This window comes from Saccopteryx bilineata, chromosome 6 (genome assembly GCF_036850765.1).
Source record: "Saccopteryx bilineata isolate mSacBil1 chromosome 6, mSacBil1_pri_phased_curated, whole genome shotgun sequence".
NCBI classification, from domain to species: domain Eukaryota; kingdom Metazoa; phylum Chordata; class Mammalia; order Chiroptera; family Emballonuridae; genus Saccopteryx; species Saccopteryx bilineata.
This window is the reverse complement of record NC_089495.1, coordinates 102,150,114-102,172,814: the sequence shown is the minus strand read 5'-3', so window position 1 is coordinate 102,172,814 and position 22,701 is coordinate 102,150,114. Positions and strand designations below refer to the sequence as shown.

Below are 22,701 nucleotides of genomic sequence, written 5' to 3'. Positions count from 1 at the left end.
GTCGATGCTTTATCCACTGCGCCACCACAAGTCAGGCTTTCCCTAGAATCTTGCTGGACCAACTCACTCAGCAAGGGGCAATTTTTTACTGCGTACTGTTTTGTGATTTCTAGGCTTTGCCAATAGACTATTAGAGAGTACATGGGAGAGTTCAGTATCTTTCACAGAACCCTCTTATTTATTTACTTTCATGTGAACTGATTGCAATAATAGAACATTATAAGATATATTCTTTTTAAGGTGTTTATTATCGAGATCCTATTGGACCACTCTAAATATTTCTTATATCTGCATTAGTCACTTATATCTACAGTTTTTCTCACTTGTTTCTTTCAATGGAAGTCAGAAACAAGGAAAATGGTTGAATGGAAAAATAATAGCTCAGTAAAATCATCATCATCCACAACAACAAAAGCCATTTTGGTTTTTTTTAGGCGAGAGGGAGGGAGATAGTGAGACAGACTCCTGCATGTGCCGCAACCGGGATCCACTTGGTAATCCTCATCTTGAGCTAGTGCTCAGACCAACTGAGCTATCCTCAGCTCCCAGGGCTAACGTTCACTCGAACCAATCAAGCCACTAGTTGTGGGAGGGGAAGAAGGAGAGAAAGGGGAGTGGGAGTGGGAGAGAAGCAGATGGCCACTTCTGCTGTGTGCTCTGATCCGGAATTGAACTGAGACATCTGCATGCCTGGCTGACACTATTCACTGAGCCACTGGCTAAAGACACTGTTAAGCTTTGAATTATTATTATTATTATTATTATTATTATTATTATTTTGGAGAGAAATTGGAAGCATTTGCTAATGGAAAATTAAGAAAAAATAAAGATAAAATCAAGTGTTTAATACTCAGGCTTAATTTGTTCACTCTCAATATGAGCTTAATTATGTGATAAAGGGCTGGAATTTGACCTGGTTTTGTGTGCACCCCCTCCATGTATTCATTAGGAAGGCCTCAGGGTGGACACAGGAGCATTGGCTTTGATTCCAGGACGACGTGAATTCACGTTCTGGTTATGCCATTACTTGAACTTAAACATGGTGCTCAGCCTTTATGCCTCAGTTTGTCACTACTTATGATGAGTTAGTACCAATCTCTCAGGGTTTCCTTTTCAGTATGTGTGTGCACATTTGTGTGTATGTAGAGATATTTTGATGGATATTTACAATGTTTTACTGGATCTTTGTACATTTATGCATAAAGCAAATAAATATCTAGTAAAATATTGAGTACTGATGGCCTTAAATTCATTGAATGTATGTTTATTGAGTAAATACTATGCCATCATCCTGAAGTGGAGTGTTTGTGCCTTGTAAAAACATACTGATTTAAAACACTACCTTACATATAAATAAAGAGACTTTTAAGACAGTCTCTTAAAATGATTCCTGAGGACCTTGTTGACTCCAAGGCAAGGCCGAGTTCTTGACTATATTTGGATTTAAATAATTATAAGTAATTACTACTTTATATTGAGTTTCCCAATTATTTTATTTATTTATTTATTTATTTTTTCATTTTTCTGAAGCTGGAAACAGGGAGAGACAGTCAGACAGACTCCCGCATGCGCCCGACCGGGATCCACCCGGCACGCCCACCAGGGGGCGATGCTCTGCCCATCCTGGGCGTCGCCATGTTGCGACCAGAGCCACTCTAGCGCCTGAGGCAGAGGCCACAGAGCCATCCCCAGCGCCCGGGCCATCTTTGCTCCAATGGAGCCTCGGCTGCGGGAGGGGAAGAGAGAGACAGAGAGGAAAGCGCGGCGGAGGGGTGGAGAAGCAAATGGGCGCTTCTCCTGTGTGCCCTGGCCGGGAATCGAACCCGGGTCCTCCGCACACTAGGCCGACGCTCTACCGCTGAGCCAACCGGCCAGGGCTCCCAATTATTTTTAGTTGGTGATTTTATTTTGTCCCTAAATATCATAAGCTATCTATACAGACTTAAGGAGAAAAAAGCTCCCATAAACTGCTAATCCAAAATAATCTTTTACCCTTCCTTTCAATATTTGCTCTTTTTACTCACTTATTTACAGCTAGACAACTATAAGGCTAAGCCCTGAGTTTTTCTGGATGGGGTTTTTACCTCCATTAACCCAATTCTTGGCAACAGGCTCTTGCCTATGATAGTTATACAGGCAGGGTTCACTTCACTCAGATACTTGTCTATAACCATACCAGAAGTGGTCCCTTTGATGCTGTTTGAAGAAAATAAAATGACATTCTAAAAATGAACCCAACTGTGGAATTTCACTAAACAGTAAACTTCAACATAATCTATATACAACTTCAGTTTACCTTAACATGTGTGTGGTCTACTGTATACTGAGAACTGTAGAGACTTAAAGATGAGCAGTTATAATAGCAAACTCGTGCAGTGCTTAGTATGTAAAAGAGCATGACATATATTAACTCTTTCTGCCCTTATGACAACCTATAATAAGAGGGGATCTCTAACTCTGGATATTTAATTAAAACTATAGGGGCAAATTGTAAGGTTTAGGTTCAGAGTCACTTTTAAAACCAGAACCCCTTTTTAAAATTAAAATTCCCCTCACCTAATTTCTTACCCAGGCTCAAAGCAGCACATTCTCCAGCCCCACTGTGAGGTTGTAGTTAATTGCTTTACTATTCTCTCCCTTAATGACTTCCTGGCCTTCACTTTGAAATATAACAAAAAGTTTATCTTTGCAAGTCAGGAAAAGCTTACATTGGGAAGGGACCTGACAATCAGAGGAGTTTAAGTTACAATAAAAGGCAGGCTACACTCCTGTCCATGCCTCTTAGTCTCGCTTTTATGTCCCACTAATGTATGGAATCCTGCAGTTCCTGTTTTTTTCTCATTCGCTTATTTCACCCCGCACAATGCTACCAAGACTCCACCATTCCTCTATAAGTGATCCGATGTCACCATTTCTCCTAGCTGAATAATATACCATGGTGTATATGTGCCCCATCTTCTTCATCCAGTCCTCTATTTTTTTACAGTGATTAAAAGCCTTTAAGCAAACTAAGAGGCATGGACAGGAGTGTGGTGGCTATGGGGGTGGGGGGAGGGAAGAAGGGAAAGGGGGAGGGGGAGGGGTACAGAGAGAACTGGATGGAGGGTGGCGGAGGATGATCTCTATTTGGGTGATGGGTATGCAACAGAACTAAATGACAAGATAACCTGGAAATGTTTTCTTTGAATGTATGTACCCTGATTTATTGATGTCACCCCATTTAAATAAAAATTTATTTATAAAAAAAAATGAAAAAGTCCAGAAAAAAGTGAAGGAAAAAAGTATTCATAATTTTATTGTGTCCATAATGATAACTAACTACTACTAATATTTTGACAAATTTCTTTATTTTTTTGTTATACATTAATAAAACATTAAATTTTATAAAGAAAAAAAAAAAAGGGCAGGCTACAGGCCCAGGGGCACTATCTTTTGATAGCCATGTTCTGGGAGATCAGCCCCCGCCCCATTCCAAGGCGTACAAACCAGGGGGAGGAGGGGTGACTGGCTTGCTTGAAGCCTCTGCCTGCCTGGCTGGCCTGGGAACTTTTGAACTGGCACAGGCCTCCTTTAGACAGTCGAGCAAGGAGATAAACAATTTGGAGAAACTGTGGCACTTTTCCAATCCACATGTGAAAAATATATTACTTTGTACCTATAGAGGCAGTGACCTCAGCTGCTTTTTCCAAGACCCCCGACTAAACTATAAATACCCAACTCCAACCCTCCCCAGGGCTGACCTCATTTGGGTCCATCTCAGCACATTTGCTCTCAAGCGTTTTAAATAAACAATCCTTTTGGAATACACCAGCCTTGTGTTTTCAGTTTGGCTCTCCCTGGTGCCCACCCATAGACCCGGGAAGGGGCTTAGCCTGTCAGCTATCTCATGTGGGATAAGGCAGTCTGCTGGAAATCTCTCCAGGTCAGACCAAGTTGAGGGTTTATATCGACGTGCCAGTTGCCAAGAGAAGCTGAAAGGAGGCTTTCCCCTTCCCCAGCGAACTGGCTACCTGCAGCTTTCACCTAACACAAGTAACTATTCAACAAAAGACAAGCCCTTCGGAAGCTTACAGTCTAATCGATGGGCCAGTCAGCTATCAGGTAACTATACAAATAACTCTTTATCTGCATGATAAAGGAAACCCAGGGCCTAAGCTAGTCTTGGGAGCAGGAAAGACACCCCTAAGTAGTGATGTTTCAGCTGTAAGTCTACAGGATAATTAGGAGTTTCTGGCTTTTTCTTACAAATATGTCATCCCAATGCCAATTAACTACAATTCAGTTCTAACTACTCAGAGTTAGCACAGATACTGCAAACTAAGGTTTATTCCCCTAAGTCTGCCTCCCCTTCAGGAGCAAGCCACGAGTGGAGTCCCCAAGCTATCTACATTTCTGCCTAGCTGACTACAAATTTGGGGTTCCATGACTTCTCTTCACCTCCACGTTCAATAATTCACTGGAATGAATTAGACAGCTCATGGGAACAACTATACTATGATTACATTTTTATTATGAAGTATATAACTCAGAACAGCCAAATGGAAGATTCATAGTGCAAAACATAGGGGGTGTGGCATAGCTTCCATACTCTCTCTGAATGGGTCGCCCTGCCAGTGTCGTGGTGTGTTCACTAATTTGTGAGCACCCCAAATATCATTGTCCAAGAATTTTTATTTAGGCTTCACTGCACAGGCATAATTGATTCCATCACTGGCCAGTGATGACTGAACTCAATGCCCAGAGGTGGGGGGTGGTGTGGATCTGAAAGTTCCAGCCCTCTAATCACATGGTTGCTCATCCTGAAGCTATCTAGAAGCCCCTGCCAGTAGTCATCTATTTCATTAACATATAATCTAGGCTTTTATTACGTGGAATTCCAATTATTTTAGGAGCTCTGTTCCAGGAACCAGGGACAAAGACTAAATATTTATATTTTTTGTTATACCATAGAAATTTAAGTAGCTTCTGTGGCAACCAGGGAAGCTTGCTATTCAGGTCTCGTTCAAAAGATCTTCCTGTGAGGGGCACAGTAGAGCGATAACCTCAGCTACCCCCCTTATGAATCAATTACACCCTTGGCTCTGAGAGCACACTTATTCTGCACTCTTCCCAGCCAGTGTCTGAGCATTCCAGGGTACAAATGCCAGCCCATGGCTGCCCATGTGGAACTCCACTATTGGTCGACTTTTGCCAGAAGACTTCCATATTGACCTAGCCAAGATTTCCGCAGAACTATATAGCAGCAGCTTGAGGCTCTTCCTTGTCAATCTTCCTTCCCTTTCTCCTTTCAGAACTATTAGACCATCCCATGTTCTCAAGGCTTACCCTGTGTACTCCTGCTTGTTCTCCTCTTATCCTTCATAGGTGTTCCCCCAGTAAATCTCTGCCATCTCTCATCCCATCTTGAGGCATCTTGATGTCCACTTCTTGGAGAATCCAAACTGACACAGCCTTTAAGATGCTTCATCCCCCTGATCACAACAACCTAGGCACTGTGTCTGTTGGAGTGCTTTCTATGTGTACTCGGGAAGCCCACTCCTTTCTCCTATTTCCTCCCTTGGGGCTCAGGTGTCATTCCTCAGCTTTCCTACTCGAACTTTAATACTTTCCACAGCTTGTTCTGCTACTGGAAAGAAAATAATGCTTAGTAGCTAATATTTTTCCTTCCCTTCATTCTCAAACTCTCAAAGGAGAGTAAAGGGAGAGTCAACTAAGGCCATTGATTAATGGTCAATCTCTGGTTTTTCTCTCTCTTCCCCTTAAAGCACTGTGGTACATTACTATAAAATATTTTTTAAATTGGGATAGAAGGTGGGATATATAATAACATAATCATTAAGTTGTAGTATTAATCCAGTTTTTATAAACATTATTATTTAAGAATTGATGTGTATATGCTGAAGCCTGAAGTATAATTTCTTATGTCTAAGACAGACGATCAAATACAAGTCAGTCCTGAGTCGCCCTGTTTGAATCCAAACCAGACACATAAAATAGTCTTAAACAGAGTGCAAGTTTCTACAAACTTATGAGAGCTGACAACAAACTGCTTTTACTCCTTCTTCCTCACTGCAATGCTCCAGATTTCTCTTTTGTCTCTCCCTAAGACTGTGAGAAAATAAGCTTTGCCTATAGATGCTAGATGGCCTCCCTGGAAATGGAGAACTGAATAATGCCAAAGTTCCTGATAGTGCTTTGAAGTAATACATAGAAAAATCTGTGATTGCTTCTGATAAGTACTCTTCTTGATGGCTCAATATGGATGACTAGTCTTTAGGGGGCAACTTAACCCAATTTCCAGGCAAGACTCATAAGCACTCAGGAAGTTTGTAACACAACAAGTAGTATTTAACAGATACTGTTTAATGAATTTCTAACTTTATGTTAATAATATGGCTCAGTGAGCTGGGTAGGTACCTCAATGATGAACAGATTCTACTACCAAACTAATTAGTAGAACTCTGCCTATTTGACTTATTTTTGAAATGAGAAATGTGAGGAAGCATTGCAATACTGAGTTAACATAAAGTAAATCACTTGCAACCTGAAATAGTTAAACTGAGAGACCAAAAGTAAAACAACAATCAGTAACTTGAACTTTTATGTCTAGTACTCTTAACCATGTACTAGAGCTTGTGCTAAGCGCATTATATACTTTGTTAAATTTTTCTCTTCACAGTTAAGACACCGTTACTTTATAGATGAAGAAACTGAGTCATGAGAGATGAAACGATTTCCCAAAGTCTCAGGCCCAGCACTCAGACCTGAGTTTATCCCCTACAGTCAGGATCCTGAACATGATGTAGAGCTGGAAAGAGGAGTGAAGTGCAAATAGCTAATTTCCAATCAGTTGTCATATCTTCACATCAAGAAAATGGAACTTCTACAAGCTAGTAGTACTAAAAACACAATAATGAGACATTTGTTTATAGTTTTAAAATGGTTTGGATAGAGAAGAAGTTTGTAAGTTTCTGTGGGGATCCTTGCTATATGTGATACACTCTTGACATTTCTTTGATTATTTGTTAAAAATTTCCATTGGTGGGATACCTCCTACAATTTGAAAAGCAGAGTTTCTATGCATGGCAGAAGAGATTATTGGAGTGAATAGAAAGAAAAGACATGTGGGGTTGATTAGATCAAATTTACCTTCCTGTTTATGCAGGAGAACAGAAATTATGGTCCTGCTTAGAGTGAATTTCCAACTCTTCTGCACTAGTTCCACGCCTCAGTATAGTATGAATTTGCAGCCTGCCAAGTCTTAGGGAGTAATCATTTTTGTTCAAATACAATATCATCAGAAACGAGCAGGCATTTCTCAAAAAGCCTTTGACAGCTGAAACAGTGAAACAATAAATCAACAGGGTGGTGAAAGCTCGGAAATACATAATACCTATAATAATCAGTAGATAGACGCACAGCAGAAATGAGAAAAAAGGAAACTTAGTTCAATTACACAGTAAGGTTACTTCAAAGTCAGTACAGTGCTGTAAGGTTATACATATCATTAGGTTAATTGCATCTATTCAGAATGTATTTGAATCTGAGACAAAAGCTGAACAGGAAAGGGAGAAAACTGCATTTGAAGTGTCTATTTTATATCAGAGAATCAACTGATGATGGGTCCTTTGTTCTGTAATGTTTGTAATTCTTACCCTCCCCTCATATATTAACACTTAAAAGGCAATCCACTAAAACCTTACAGAAAAACTGAAGACATTTACCATTATGAAAACTCAAGGGCTAACCTAACTGGTGGTGGCACAGTGGATAGAGTGTCCACCTGGAACACTAAGGTCACTGGTTCTAAACCCAAGGTCTCTGGCTTGAGCTCAGGGTTGCTGACTTGATGTTGAGGGAATCATCCACATGATCCCAAAAGTTGCTAGTTTGAACCCAAAGGTTCCTAGCTTGAGCCAGGCACATATGAGAAGGAATCAATGTGGGTTGATGCTTCTTACCCTCTCTCTCCCTTCAAAAACAAAAACAAAAATAAAAACAAAACAAAACTCAAGGGCTAGTATTACCCAGTGATTGTTTTACTATGGAATGAGTAAGAGCAGAAATCATGTGAGCCCCTAGATCTTTACTTTAAATATTTCTCATTTAAAAATATTAAGAATATTTTTCCTTTATTGTACAAGTGAAGTCATATAACACTCAAACATTGCAAAAATAATATAAAGTCCCCTGCCATTTCAATCCTTAGAAATAAACACTTTAAACAGTTTGCTATAAAGACAGTTTTATTTTTAACGTGCAGGTTATGCTTGTGCTCTTTGACTCTTTATTGCCAAGTAGAAAGTCGTAGGGCCATTATACACTTTAGTTTCTACTGCCAACAGAAGGTGACAGGCAGAAGAAGATATGTTTTCTTTCTAATCTTTATTTTAAAATGTGATAGCTCTCTGTTATACAGGCAGATACTGTTCTTCACATTGGTTTATTACTTATTTGTACGAGGAAACAACTGTATTTCCAACAATGGCTTCTTGGATACCAACTTCTATGTGGTACTATTTCCAATAACGTTTAACCTAAATATTTAATTGTGAGGGAAATAATCGTTTCTCAAATTCAGATTGAGGCATTCTATAAATTCGGTAAGAGAGTTTACCTGGTGTATTAGTCAGCATATAGATAGATAGATAGATAGATAATAGATAGACTTATTGAAAGGTGTTTGCTCATGCGATTGTGGGGGCCATCTGCCACGGAAGACCCAGGAAGGCAGGTAGTGCAGTTTAAAGGCCTGAAAGCCAGAGAACCAATGATCGTGGTCTCAGCCCAACAGTCAGGCAGAGTGGTTTCAACCTTCCTCTGCCCCCCCTTTTTCCTGTTCATGAAGCCCCTCAGTGGATGGGATGATGCCCACCCACATTAAAGATGGGCATCTCCTTTACGCCGCTTATCAATTCAAATGGTAACATCTTCCAGAAATACCTTCAGAGACACATCTGGAAATAATGTTTAACCAGCTATCTAGGCATCCTGTGGTCCAGTTCAGTTGACACATAAAATTAATCATTACACATGAGCTCTTCAAAAATGTCACTCATGAAAGGAAGCAAAAAGTCAAGGAAATGGATTAGATATCAGAGTTTAAAAGAGACACCTCAAACCATAAGAGCGTATAGTCCATGATTGGGTCTGGGATAAGGTGGCGGTGGAGAAGAATATAAAAATTTGAGCAAGTTAGAAATTTTAGTATAGATTGAATATTAGACAATACTGCATTAATATTAAGTTCCTTGGGTGTGATAGTGTTATTGTGTTCAGGTAGGAGAACTGCCTTTGTTCCTAGGAGATGCGTGCTGAAGTGTCAGGACTCTGCAGCTTGCTTTCGTATGGTTCAGAAAAAAATAAGTAAAAAATGAGGAGAGAAGAAAAGCAAGTGTGACGAAACATTAACAGTTGGTAGCTCTAGCTAAATGGTATGTGGGTTTTCATTTTACACGATATTTTAATTTTGTTCATAGGCTTAAAATGTAAGGTAAAAAGTTGGGGAAAAGTAATTTAGATCAAATCCTAAAGTTTGTGGCGCCTCTCCCTTTTTTCTCCATCATTCTTTTGGAATCTGGAGAAGTTAGAAGAAGTCTTGTCATGGAGTTGTATATTTAAGATTTATACAGTTTACCCTGGGCTCAGAACTACAATGCGTGTTTTTTTTGTTTGTTTGTTTTTGGTAGGGGAAAACTATTTAGTAACTTTAATGACATATTATTTATCAATTCTATTTTGTTTCAGTAGTTCTCATTAATCCTGGAACACAGAACAAAGAAAAGGATCAGGAACCAGGATATAGATATGAGAGGGAAGAACCAGAACCAGGGATGTAAAAAGATAATCTGAAAAACTAAATTATATGCATTGTGGAAGAAGATGCAGGCAGGGATTCAGTCACTAAGAGATGTACTAGTGATTCAGGGCGAGGTCCTTTACTGTACATATAAAATAGAAGTCTGTTATGTTCTACATAATAATTATAATTGTATATCGTAAAAGATACACTCCAATATATGTCTTACTAGATGGCTTTACTTATTTTTTTTCTCCTATAAAATAAGTCTGAAAGTAGGTAGTCTGAAAGTAGGAACATTTATTTCCAAGCATTGTTCTAGTTTAAGAATTGAGGCGAGTCAAGCATATGAACAGAAATTAATCACACGGTCAAACTGTCTCTGGAGTTTGGAAATGCAAATGGGATAGCTAAAGAAGAAAATTTAAATATAGTTCACATTCCTTCCTATTCAGGTGCTGACTTTAGAGGACTATTAGAGTTTTCTTGTGGCTGTTGTTCTGTGCAAAGCCTTATGTTTTACACTTGGTATATTCTGCAAGAGTGTTTATAAAAGTGAACAACTGAAATGGTAAAGTGAGTAATTATATTATGATGCACCTATGATATAAACTATTGTGGAGCCATTTAATATTAAACTTGTTACATGTATAATTGAGAAAACCACTTATAAATGAAAGCAGGATATAAATTTGGACTTAAGATATTAATGCAACTGTGCAATAATGTGTACAGAATATTGATTGGGCTGAATTATACCCAAATAAAACTGTAATTGAGATCTCTGAGGGGTGAGTTACCTTTAAATATTTAAAAAATAATTTAATGCATTATTCTAAAATAAGAAATAAATAATGCATATCATTTTTAAATGTTCTATGCAGAGATTTAGATATAATTCCTTATATCTTGCATTTCTAATTGTTTCCTTTAAGTTACAAATAATCTTAAGGAGTTTTGCTTAAGACATGTTTACATAGTTAGATCATAGTCTATTAGTAATTTAGAAAAAGTAATGTATAGTCCAGGTTTTTATGCAAATGCCAATTTACTTATCATTTAACTCTTCTTTAAAGGGATGCTAATTCCAAATATTCTGAAAAGACAACCTTCCTTGGGCTTCTTTAACTCTTCTATGTCTTGCTGGATTTGCCAAAACTGCACAGCTGACCATTCTTTTACTATTTTTTAGCAACAGAGAGAGGGAGGAGGGCGGACAGACAGGGAAAGACAGGAAGGGAGAGAGATGAGAAGCATCAGCACTTTAGTTGTTCATTGATTGCTTTCTCATTTGTGCCTTGACCGGGGAGCTCCAGCTGAACTCGTGACCCCTTGCTTAAGCCAGTGACCTTGGGCTCAAGCTAGCAACCTTGAGTTTCAAGCCAATGACCTTTGGGCTCAAGCCAGGGACCATGAGGTCATATCTATGACCCCACACTCAAGCTGGCAACCCCGTGCTTAAGCTAGTGAGCCCACACTCAAGCTAGTGACCTTGGGGTTTCAAACCTGGGTCCTCAGCATCCCAGATTGATGCACTATTCACTGCTCCAACACCTGGTCAAGAGACCATTCTTTAAGCTGGACAATTTTTCAGGGTTGCTATGTAGCGGGGAACTTTGAAAGATGAGGTACACTCTCCCCCTGGACAAAGACCAGTCATGCTTACTACCTGCTATAAAAATGGCAGATCCCCCAACTCAGTGTTCCTAGCGGCAATGCAACCACAATTTTCAGAGTTGCCCCCATGTGATTTGAGCCTAGAGAGAACAGATATAAGCTTGCTGATGTTTGTGCTGCCTGCTATGACATGAGTAATATACCGTATTTCCCCATGTATAAGATGCACCCTTTTTTGAAAATTTTGGGGTCTAAGATGCACCTGGGTGCCTCTTATACAGTGGTTGTAGACTTTTTTACTTGAATTTCCTGCTTTTTTTGCACAGATGAGGAGTTGTATGAATTTTAAGATGAATAAAATTTGAGTTCAATAACTATGTAATACTTTTTTTTTCTTCAAATTTTGGGCCCCAAAATTAAGGTGCATCTTATACATGGGGATATATGGTAGTTCTTTGTTTCTGGCCCAGGAATCTCATGACTTCTGCCAGCATCCATGAAACAGTAACAGGCAAAGGTTAGTTCTTTAGGGTTAAGATTAGCTTATAAGTAAGTTCAAATCAAACCCCAGACCTACATCTTTTTTTTTTCTTCTGTATTTTTCTTGAAGCCGGAAATGGGGAGAGACAGTCAGACAGACTCCCACATGCATCCGACCGGGATCCACTGGGCACGCCCACCAGGGGGCGATGCTCTGCCCCTCTGGGGCGTCGCTCTGTTGCGACCAGAGCCACTCCAGTGCCTGGGGCAGAGGCCGAGGAGCCATCCCCAGCGCCCGGGCCATCTTTGCTCCAGTGGAGCCTCGGCTGTGGGAGGGGAAGAGAGAGACAGAGAGGAAGGGTAGGGGGAGGGGTGGAGAAGCAGATGGGCGCCTCTCCTGTGTGCCCTGGCCGGAAATCGAACCCAGGACCTCTTCATGCCAGGCCGACACTCTACCACTGAGCCAACTGGCCAGGGCATAGACCTACATCTTTATATTTGGAAAATATGATTTTCTTGTAGTTATTTCTACTGAGGAAGCAAGTTTATGCATTCCTACCAGTCAGTCCCCATCCCTACTTCCATTATTGGTTTTGACATCTTAAAGATGGTGAATCTTTATAATTTGTATTTCATATATATTCTTTGTATCTTTAGAGTGAATCTTTCTAATTTTCTGTTTTAAAAATTTGTTTATTGACTTTTTTAGAGAAAGAAAAAGAGAGAAAGAAAAATTAATTTGTTGTTCCACTTATCCATGCATTCATTGATTAATACTTGTGTCTGCTCTGACCGGAATTCAAACCTGAACCTTCATATATCAGAAAGATGCTCTAACCATCTGAGCTACCAAGCTAGGGCCTTGCTTTCTTTTTTCATAGCTTTTATCATTTATGTGTGTCTGCTTTAAGTGAAGAAATTTGATGTTCAGGTCCACCCTGTAAGGTTGTGCAGGTTGGCAACTGCACAGACTTGCTTGGCTAAGGTGGAAATTTGCAGCTGAAATACTGTTGATCCTTGAACAATATGAGGATAAGGGACCCTAAGCCGCAAGCAGTCAAAAATCCACGTGTAACTTTTGACTTTACAGTCAGCCATGTGCGTTCATGGAATCAACCAATCATGGGTAGAAACAGTATTTTTCTCATGCTCTGCCTCCCTGGAGCATGCGTGTGCCTTTCCCCTCCCCATTCCCCCCCCCCCCCCACAGGCCTGTATCTCCTGAGCTCTAAGGGGACCCATGAGACTTACAATCAGGGAGCAATGGACAGTGGCAGCTTGTCTTGGGCAAATCCCCTGAACCTGTTTCCAAGGTCCCCTTTCCTCTGATGTCCCAGTGAGCCAAAGCAGTCTGCCTCGTCTCTCTCCTGTTGCTTCTTCTATCCTAATTTCTTCTTTTGTTTCACTGTTCCCAACTTTAAATGTACTCTCAAAAAAAAATTTCAAAAGAGTACTTTTGGCCTTCTGTCACTGAGATGGTGCTTGACCTGGTAGGATAAATCCTGAGAAGTGTGTTTGCTGGATCATATGGACAGCATATCAGACATGTTAAAAAAATAATTTGATCCTTAAAATAATGGGAGAAAAGGCCCAAAAGAGCTGTTCTGAAAAATTTTAAGATTTTACCAAACGTTGTGAGGAGTCTGGAATCTTCATGATAGTAAAATGCTGGAAAGAAATGCTCATTGAAGGAATGCCTAGCGGCTTGCTGTAATGATTCTGCCTTTTATAAAGAATGCAAAATGACCTGAAGAAAAGGGAAGAATTCCAAAAAACTGGTATTCCTCCCAAGAAAAGCTTCCTATAGAAGCATCCAACAAGCATATGGGAAAATATTCATATGATACTCAGTAACTCTATTCATGGGAATCACAGTTACCTAAAATAACGGACCCAAGGAAGTGTATTTGCTTTATCCTAAATTATGGAAATGTGAATTTTTGTCTGAAATAAAGATTTTTAAAATTAAAGCAAACAGTATTTTCAACCAGAGGTGAGAATCTGCACGTGAGAATGTAAAAATAGCATTCTTGATTTGGGGTTGGGTGAACCTGTAGAAGCAAAGGGCTGGCTGCTTTTGTTGAAAAGAAAATCCAGTCAATATAAGTGGACCTGTGCGATTCAAACCCATTTTATTCAAGGTCCAACTGTATATAGGAAACCGTATTTTCTAGTGTGGAGTTACTTCCATCTGAAAGAATGAGGTAATTTGCCTAAGTTGACTGTGTCTCGCTAAGCCTGGCCTGCATGGGAATTCTGGCATGGCGGTGTGTGTGCCTCTGTAGTTCTCTCTGGTCTCTGCACCGGCATCCCAGGAACGAACACTCTGATGACCTGATGGTCTCTTGTTTGTGTATCTTTCCTCTCAGGTGTCTGTTTAGCTCTCTGGGCATCTGCTCAACTCCGTAATAGAAATTGAGTTATAGAACCGTCCTGCTGGCCCTGGCCAGTTGGCTCAGTGGTAGAGCATCGGCCTGGCGTGCGGGGGACCCGGGTTCGATTCCCGGCCAGGGCACACAGGAGAAGCGCTCATTTGCTTTTCCACTCCCCCCTCCTTCCTCTCTGTCTCTCTCTTCCCCTCCCGCAGCCAAGGCTCCATTGGAGCAAAGATGGCCTGGGCGCTGGGGATGGCTCCTTGGCCTCTGCCCCAGGCGCTAGAGTGGCTCTGGTCGAGGCAGAGCGACGCCCCGGAGGGGCAGAACATTGCCCCCTGGTGGGCAGAGCTTTGCCCCTGGTGGGCGTGCTGGGTGGATCCCGGTCGGGTGCATGCGGGAGTCTGTCTGACTGTCTCTCCCCATTTCCAGCTTCAGAAAAATACAAAAAAAAAAAAAAAAAAGAAAAAAAAAAAGAACCGTCCTGCTTCTCTTGGGAGTTCAAACAATGTCTTGGGCTCTGCATATTCTGAAACCAAAGAGAATTCATGAGCCCTTCCATGCTGGGCATGGAGTGCTGATAAGGGCTGGTGTAATAGGTGTAGGGGTCAAGGATGAATTACTCAGCCTGGTCTTACCATTTTATGTTTTCCTTGGAAATAGGATATATTTATAATAGAACATTAAAAAAAAATATTTATATATATATATAAAAAGAGGCCTGACCTGTGGTGGCGCAGTGGGATAAAGTGTCGACCTGGAACACTGAGGTTACCGGTTCGAAACCCTGGGCTTGCCTGGTCAAGGCACATATGGGAGTTGATGCTTCCTGCTCCTCCCCCTTCTCTCTGTCTCTCTCTTTCTCTCTCACTCCTCTCTCTCTAAAAATCAATAAATAAAATTAAAAAAAATCTTTATAATAGAACATCTGGAAACCTGAATGCCTCAAAAGCTTTCGATTCATGTTGGCTAAAAACAGTAAGCTTTAGATTCCTGAGTTGAAAAGCATTTAGCAAAAACCAATATGGAAAGTCTTATCTAGAAAATAAACCTCTATACAGTGCCTTTAATTAACCAGAAATTCTTTTTTACAACTTCACAAGGATAAGATTTTCTTAAAGTATGAAAACCTCATATAAATTTTTTATAGGCCAGTCTTCTGTTTAAAATTATGTTTGCAACATACTCTTCTACCCCTTTCTGAATTTTTGCTCTTGACTGTTTTTTTCAGTCAAGTGGTATTGTTCTTAATTAAAAATTTAAATTACATCCGCAGTTTGTACTCACCAGGGGATATATTTATATAATACTTTTAGGCAGCCAAGATATTTTTCATAATGCAACATAACATTTTTTCATCGAGGGCTTATTGATGAGACTTATAAAAATTGCGCAGGAATGTATGCAATAGAAGCCATTGTGTAGCTCAGGAGGGACCTCACAGAGGAAACATTTCTTGAATATATTTATTTATTTTTTTATGGTTCAGGAAAACATTTTTCTTTGGTATTTTTTTATGTGTTCTCTGTTAGTTTTTCTTACTGATATATGCTGTTGGAAAGTGAAAACAATTCTTACGAATTGAGATATTTCATTAAATTTCAATGAGATAATTAAGGCAACTCATTTTCAAAGATATAGATTTATTTCAGTGGCTTGAGTGTTGCTTAATCAGGAAATGACCAGAATACTAAATAAGAAAAGGTAGGTTGAGCTTGTATAGATCAGCGGCTTTGAGAGTCAGACTGTTGAAAGGGATGACAAGGAGGTTAAAACAGCAGAGGCTCTTGCTGTGGGTGGAAACTAATTGGCTGAAAATATGAATAAGTTATATTTGTTATTCATGTCAAGGAAAAGCTGAGAGAGAAGGGACAAATATCTGTACCTACCAAGGCATTGCACTCTGCCATTAATAGAAGAAATGGAAGCAGGTCCGTGGACTTAAGCTCTTCTTTGATAGCAAGTAGGAGGAACAGAAATTCAATTCCTTGGCAGTGCTTTCCTTTGAATATTATGTTTTAGATTTGGTATTCTCAGCCAATAAAGTATTGCTGAGAGAGTTGCTAAAAAATTCTCTAACATGAAACATTTATTACTGGGATCACTTTCCTTGAGCCTGGGAGTCTATTTAAATGCTTTCAATTAAAAACCTCTGATTTCAGACCTAGCCAGTTTCTTTCTCTTTCCACAGCTCTGTACTGTGTCTGGGTACACATTGGCCACAGCTTGACCATAGCCCTTTCGCTAAGACTACAGATTCTAGTATGATGTTTCAGACTTGAACTTAATCAGATTAGATAGTGTGGAAAAAATCATTTACAAACATATTAATTTTACTTTCCAAAGCTTTTGCAGAATTTTTATAAGAGGGACCCATGGGACTTGGAGAATTCTTTATAAAGCTGCTCTTAGCAAAGTCCTAGCAAGCAAACACTTTTTGCCATTTTTAGATCATACCTTTTAAGCCTCAACTTGCTATTCTTCTCTGAAGTTTTCTACCCCTCTGGGGTCTCTGACTCCTCCATCTTGGATTTCTCATTATTTCTTTCATCTCCCCTGACGCCAATGCGGATATCCTTATAGTGTGCTCGGTGGTTTCATGCATTGCTCCCAACTAAAGCACGAGCTCTGTTAAAGTGGTTGGTGTCTGTCTTTTGGTATTGTCTCTAACACAAGTTCATATAGGTGCTCATTTAAAGTAAGTACATTGCTTTATTTGGAAGTCTATCAGGAGGCTGAAATTAAGGATAGTCACATTTTCTGCTTTCTGCATTGATCTGATAAGTTAGCTTGCAGATACTCAGCTGGTCTAAGTCAAAAGTCCTGGGTTTGCATCTCAGCACCATTGCTTAATTAATCTCATGATCTTTGGCATCTGTGTCTTTATAATTGCTTTATTAATCCTTAAATTCCCTTTTAGTCCAGATGTTTGAAGTCAGCTTGATTAATAGCAGTGATTCTCAAAGTGCGTTTCCCAGATCAAGAACACCAGCATTACCTGGAACAGCTAAAAATGCAAGTTGTCAGGCCCCACCCAGACTACTGATGCAGAAACTCTGCACTTTAACAAAACCTGAAGTTTAAGAACGACTGATCTGTAGTCTGGTCAAATCCCTGGGATGGTGAGAAGCTCCTCACCACAATCTCAGTGAACACCGAGAATTGTGCAGTCATTTCATGGTTGGCAGTTAAATCCATTATCTCATGTTTCATCTTTAAGGCCCCGCAGAATGACTCACTGTTGTATCATATTCAAGTTTGCAAGGTGCTATCCACAGAATTGCAGCTCTCAAGCTCCTATAAAGTGCTGGCGATTGAAGAGTGAAAAATTGTTCTAAGGATGAACAAAGAATATGCAATGGACAAGGGATTAATTTCCAGCAACAGCCTCCTAATTTTGTATTCATAGCGTTGTATGTATGCTCGGCTACACATGCAACGTCTGCCTATATACATTAGGTAATTGGGCATCCAGCAGCCCCATTTGTATGCAAGGGTGGTTGCATGCCTCCCATTTACAAGTCTAAAATTAAAGCCCAGTTTGAAGTTGGCTGAAGGCTCGCTGCTGCTAGGAACATAAAGAGATAAGGAAGAAATGGCTTCTGTTAATCAGCACTTTTGGCCTCTCCTGTTCAATCTTTGCTAATTTGTTCTTTGAAATTGTACATTCTTTGTTAGAAAGAAAGACTTCTAAGAGTATCTGGGGTTTTTTTTCTTTAAAAAAAGAACACCTACATAAATAAGCCGACTGTGCTTGTCCATCGCATTTCCCTCCCGCTGTAACCACGTGTGCTGCAGTCTGTTGCTGGGCTTCATTTTTGCTCCATAAACTACTCATGCTCATGTGGGAGCAACATGGCTCAGCTCAAAGAAGAGACACCCAGCACAGACTCGCAGACTGGGTGTTGGCATCATTTCATTTCAGTTCAGCCCACATTCATCAAGTAGCTACTTTGTGCCAGGCCCTGTGCCAGGGGCTGGATGTGTGCAGATAAATCAAGCACAGGTTCTGCCCTCAAAAGCTCATAACATTTTGACAACTTCTTGATATCTCAGAGTTGAATATATTTTGCATAAATGAAATCTTCCCTGTTAACCCCATGAATTGAAGTGACTTCTTGCTTCTTTGAGCTCCTGATTATGCCCAATCCCAGAATCCCGAGCACAATCAGGGATCCGTGCCTGAAAGAGTCAGAAAGCAAAAACTGGACAGTTGGCCACTCAGATGGGTCATCAAGAAGAGCTGGCTGCACTCATTCACTATATATGCATACTTCACATTACATATATACGTAATTCAAAAAAATATATGCACCCCCATGTTCATTGCAATAATAGCCAAGATTTGGAAGCAGCCCATGGGTTTATCAGCAGATGAGTGGATAAAAAAGCTGTGGTACATTCACACGGTGGAATACTACTTGGTCATAAAAAGAAGGAAATCTTACCTTTTGCAACAGCATGGATGGACCTGGAGAGTATTATACTAAGTGAAATAAGCCAGTCAGAGAAAGACAAGTGCCATATGATCTCACTTAAATGTAGAATCTAATGAACAAAATAAACTAACAAACAAAATTGAAACAGACTCAGAGAGAACAAGCTGACAGCTGTCAGAGGCAAAGAGGTTGTGGATCTGGTGAAAAAAGTAAAGGGATTAAGAAAAAAAAATACAGACAACAGCATGATGAGTACCAGAGGGAAACGGGGGTGCGTGGGAAGTAGAAGAGAGTAAAGGCGGGGTAGATGGTGATGGAGGGAGACTTGACTTGGGGTGGTGAGCACACAATGCAATATACAGATGGTGTATTATAGAACTGTACACCTGAAACCTATATAATTTTATTAGTCAATGTCACCTCAATACATTCAATAAAAAACAATGCAAGAAGAGATGGCTGCATTGCAAATGGCCCATAGTCCCAGTTTGTGGGAAGAAAGAATGCATGAATGTTTCTTGTACTCCCAACATGGGTCACATAGAAGAGAGAATGCTGATTTAAAGCCATCTCAAAGGGATTTGCCTTCGAGCATCACCTAGAGGAACAATGGACCCTGCAAAGACTTTACCCAGAGCCAACAGTGAAACAGTCACTTGTCACTGTTCATCAGGTGCTTTCTATTCGATATTTGGTCATATTTTTTTGTTTTACTTTGATAACTAGATTGTAAGCCTCTGGAGAACAGACCTGGGTGGTTTGTAGGCATTAGTAGTTTCTTATGATAATAAACATTTTTTTTTACCTCTTCATTGCAGCACAGGTGGATACACCTTGATAACACCAAATGAAAACCGAAGAAATCAGATACAAAGGAGTATGTATATTTATTTAACATTCAGAAAGCTTTTCATTTTTTTATACAATACAATTGGTTTGCTTTGGTCTGAAGTATTTTTATTTTCTGATTTGAATATACTCACCATATCTCATATTTAACTTTAGCAGTTTTAATTATACCTTTTAAAATAATGCTTCTGAATTTGTTTCTCTTTGTTAACAGCAGAACCCATAGCATGACTGTAAATCCCAGGTTTCTGCTGGGCTTAAATAGTTTCCCATTTATTGCCAACAAATCTATCTCACTCCCATAAAGTTGGGCTAACAGCAGTTATTTTTATAGGACTATGTATACCTTTGAAATGGACAAGGTAAATAGTTGAAATAATTTGTCTCTTTATTGATATGTTTTATCCCTTTTAGTTTTCTTTACCATATGAGAGGAGGGGAGATAGAGAGATAGACTCCCACATGTTCCCTCACCAGGATCCACCCAGCAACCCCCATCTGGGCCTATTCTCTGCCCATTTGGGGCCATGCTCACAACCAAGCTATTTTTAGTGCCTAAGGCAGAGGTTCTACAAAGCCATCCTCAGCACCCAGGGCCAATGCACTCAAACCAGTTGAGCCATGGCTGCAGGAGGAGAAGAAGGGTGGAGGGATAGAGAAGCAGATGGTTGATTCTCCTGTGTGCCTGAACCAGGAGTCCAACCTGGGACATCCACATGCCAGGCTGATGCTTTACCATTGAGCCAGATGGCCAGGGACTGTTTTATTTTTTCTTAATAGAATTATTTTTTAAGCTTCTGTGCTCCCATAATTTTGTAACTATCACATTCTTCTCTCAGCTATTTTTATTTGTGTACAGTAAATAAATACACTTTATATTATTGATAGGTTCTGCAACTTCAAGCAAAACAATGTATAATGTATAATGAAACAAATTTTACCATAGGCTACTTGATATAAACAAGAGCTACGTTTATATGGCATCTTATTAAAGTTATAATGAAATAAAGTTATTGGAGGACCTGCTGTACTTAATTTTTCTTTTCTAGATTATAACCTCTTTGAGGACAGGGACTACACTGTACTCATTTGTGTGCTTATACCTAGTGGGTGTATAATATATTTACTTGAAATCTTACAGTAAAATAAATGCTGTCATTTAAAGTTACAGCATTATACGTTAGTGTTGGAAGGAGAACTAAAATTAATTTAGTTCACAAAAAAGTTATGGAACTTGTTCAAGTCAAGTTGTGGGACTAGCAATGAGGTTCTGTGCTCTCTTTTTTATTAAATCCCAATAAATTTCTTTATTAGAAATTGAATTTTGGCCCTGGCCAGTTGGCTCAGTGGTAGAGTGTTGGCCTGGCATATGAAGGTCCTGGGTTTGATGCCCAGTCAGGGCACACAGGAGAAGCATCCATCTGCCTCTCCAAACCCTCTTTCTCTCTCTCCCCTTCCTACAGCCATGGCTCTATTGGAACAAGTTGGCCTCAGGCACTGAGGATGGCTCCATGGCCTCCACCTTAGGCACTAAGAAGAGCTTAGTTGCTGACCAACAGAGCAACACCCCAGATGGACAATGCATTGGCCCTGACGGGGGTTGCTTCGTGGATTCTGGTCTGGCACATGTGGGAGTCTGTATCTGACTCCCCTCCTCTCACTGAATTAAAAAAAAAGAAATGTAATTTTATAACTAATGATGGACATAAGAACACAACAGGAAAGCAACCGTGTAGGTCTCCACCTGACAGGTACCCCTTGGTGGTAAAACTGTGTCAGTGTCGAATATGACAAACACTGCTTATACAATGACTGGGCACTGCCAGCAGTTGACCAATAGAATCCCAAATGTTTTGATCTCTCACCAACTTTTGATTTAAATATATAAGCCTCAGGGTGGTCTGGATTTTTTATTTTGTTTCAGAAGGTTTTTTTCTCTAGTAATTAAAAAATATTATAAGTGAACATTTGGAACAATCAGGTCTAATTGGGGAGACTAGGGCCTGTGTTAATGCAACTAGTATCTCTGGTGCCCCCTGCTGTCAGCCAGAGGTACATTTGGGGGATGAACACTGCTCTCCCAAGTGCTGTCCCAGAGTGGGCGGTTCACCTGCAGTGCAGAGCCCTCAAGCCCTCTCCTTGCAGTAAAACTTTGAGAATGTTGATAACAAAGAATATGGGGATTAGAATTACCTGAGTGAGTGTGTGTGTGTGTGTGTGTGTGTGTGTGTGTATACACACCTATCTGTGAAAAGTTGTTATTGACATGAATATTCTAGTTTTGCACACATTCTCTAGAATGGGAAGAAAGACAAAACTCTTTATTTCAGTAGGATTTCAGACTGTTTTTCAGATTTGAACCTCCTATGCAGAGAAAGTGCCACAGGGGGTGGGTCCAGGTGACGCGTGGGTGGGGGGTCAGGACAGAATGATGTCTTCCCTCCCAGGTATCTCATCCACCCATGCTTGTAGGTATTTAATTGCCCCTGATGATTGTTTTTAATGTGTTAGAGGGACCAGTTTTATTTTAATATTCTAATAATTGATGACTTGTTATTTCTCACTCGGTTTAGTTGCTGAGAAAGAGCTAGAGAATCTGGAGAAGTGGAAGGAGCAACACAGAGCGAAGCCAGTTAACCTGGTGCCAAGGCGGCTAGGTAAGCGAGCAAGCTGCTGGTCTGTACAGGGAGGTGCAGGACCACGCGTGGGTCTGCAGCACCTTGCCTGGTCTGTCTCTGAATGTATCTTAGAGGTGGTTGGATCACTGTGCTCCTTGGAATGGAATACATCTAAAATGGAAATACTTAAGTAGGCAGAGATAATGTTTCTGATTTTCTGCAAGTAGCACACATATGATGCCACAGTTATGTGGGAATAAAGTGATGACTTAATTGCCAAATAATTTAGAGCATCCTAGATGATCACCTCTGAAGAAATCTTACCTGCAGCACTGCGTACGCCCTGACATATCTATCACTGGTCAGGGTGGGAGTAAAAGCTATCGCAAGCATATTAATCATTGCACTTAAGTGCTAACAGGAAAAGAATATACATGGAGAGTCGATGCAAAACTACAGTGCGAGTGAGCTGGGGACCCAGTGGTGGGTATAAAGAGAAACATCACCTCTGTTTATAGTCCACATAT

At 40.2% G+C, this 22,701-nt stretch overlaps 1 protein-coding gene and 1 pseudogene across 1 annotated transcript in view; both read left to right on the top strand.

Moving 5' to 3' along the window:
• The window catches only part of EPSTI1 (epithelial stromal interaction 1), a 109,960-nt gene that overhangs the window by 10,633 nt on the left and 76,626 nt on the right, over positions 1 to 22,701 (top strand). Inside the window, exons 2-3 of the mRNA XM_066234924.1 lie at positions 19,526 to 19,584; positions 22,130 to 22,213. Of these exons, the coding sequence (XP_066091021.1) occupies positions 19,526 to 19,584; positions 22,130 to 22,213 (143 nt within the window). The remainder of the gene's footprint in view (positions 1 to 19,525; positions 19,585 to 22,129; positions 22,214 to 22,701) is intronic.
• On the top strand, positions 13,435 to 17,352 carry LOC136308323 (COX assembly mitochondrial protein homolog pseudogene; annotated as a pseudogene).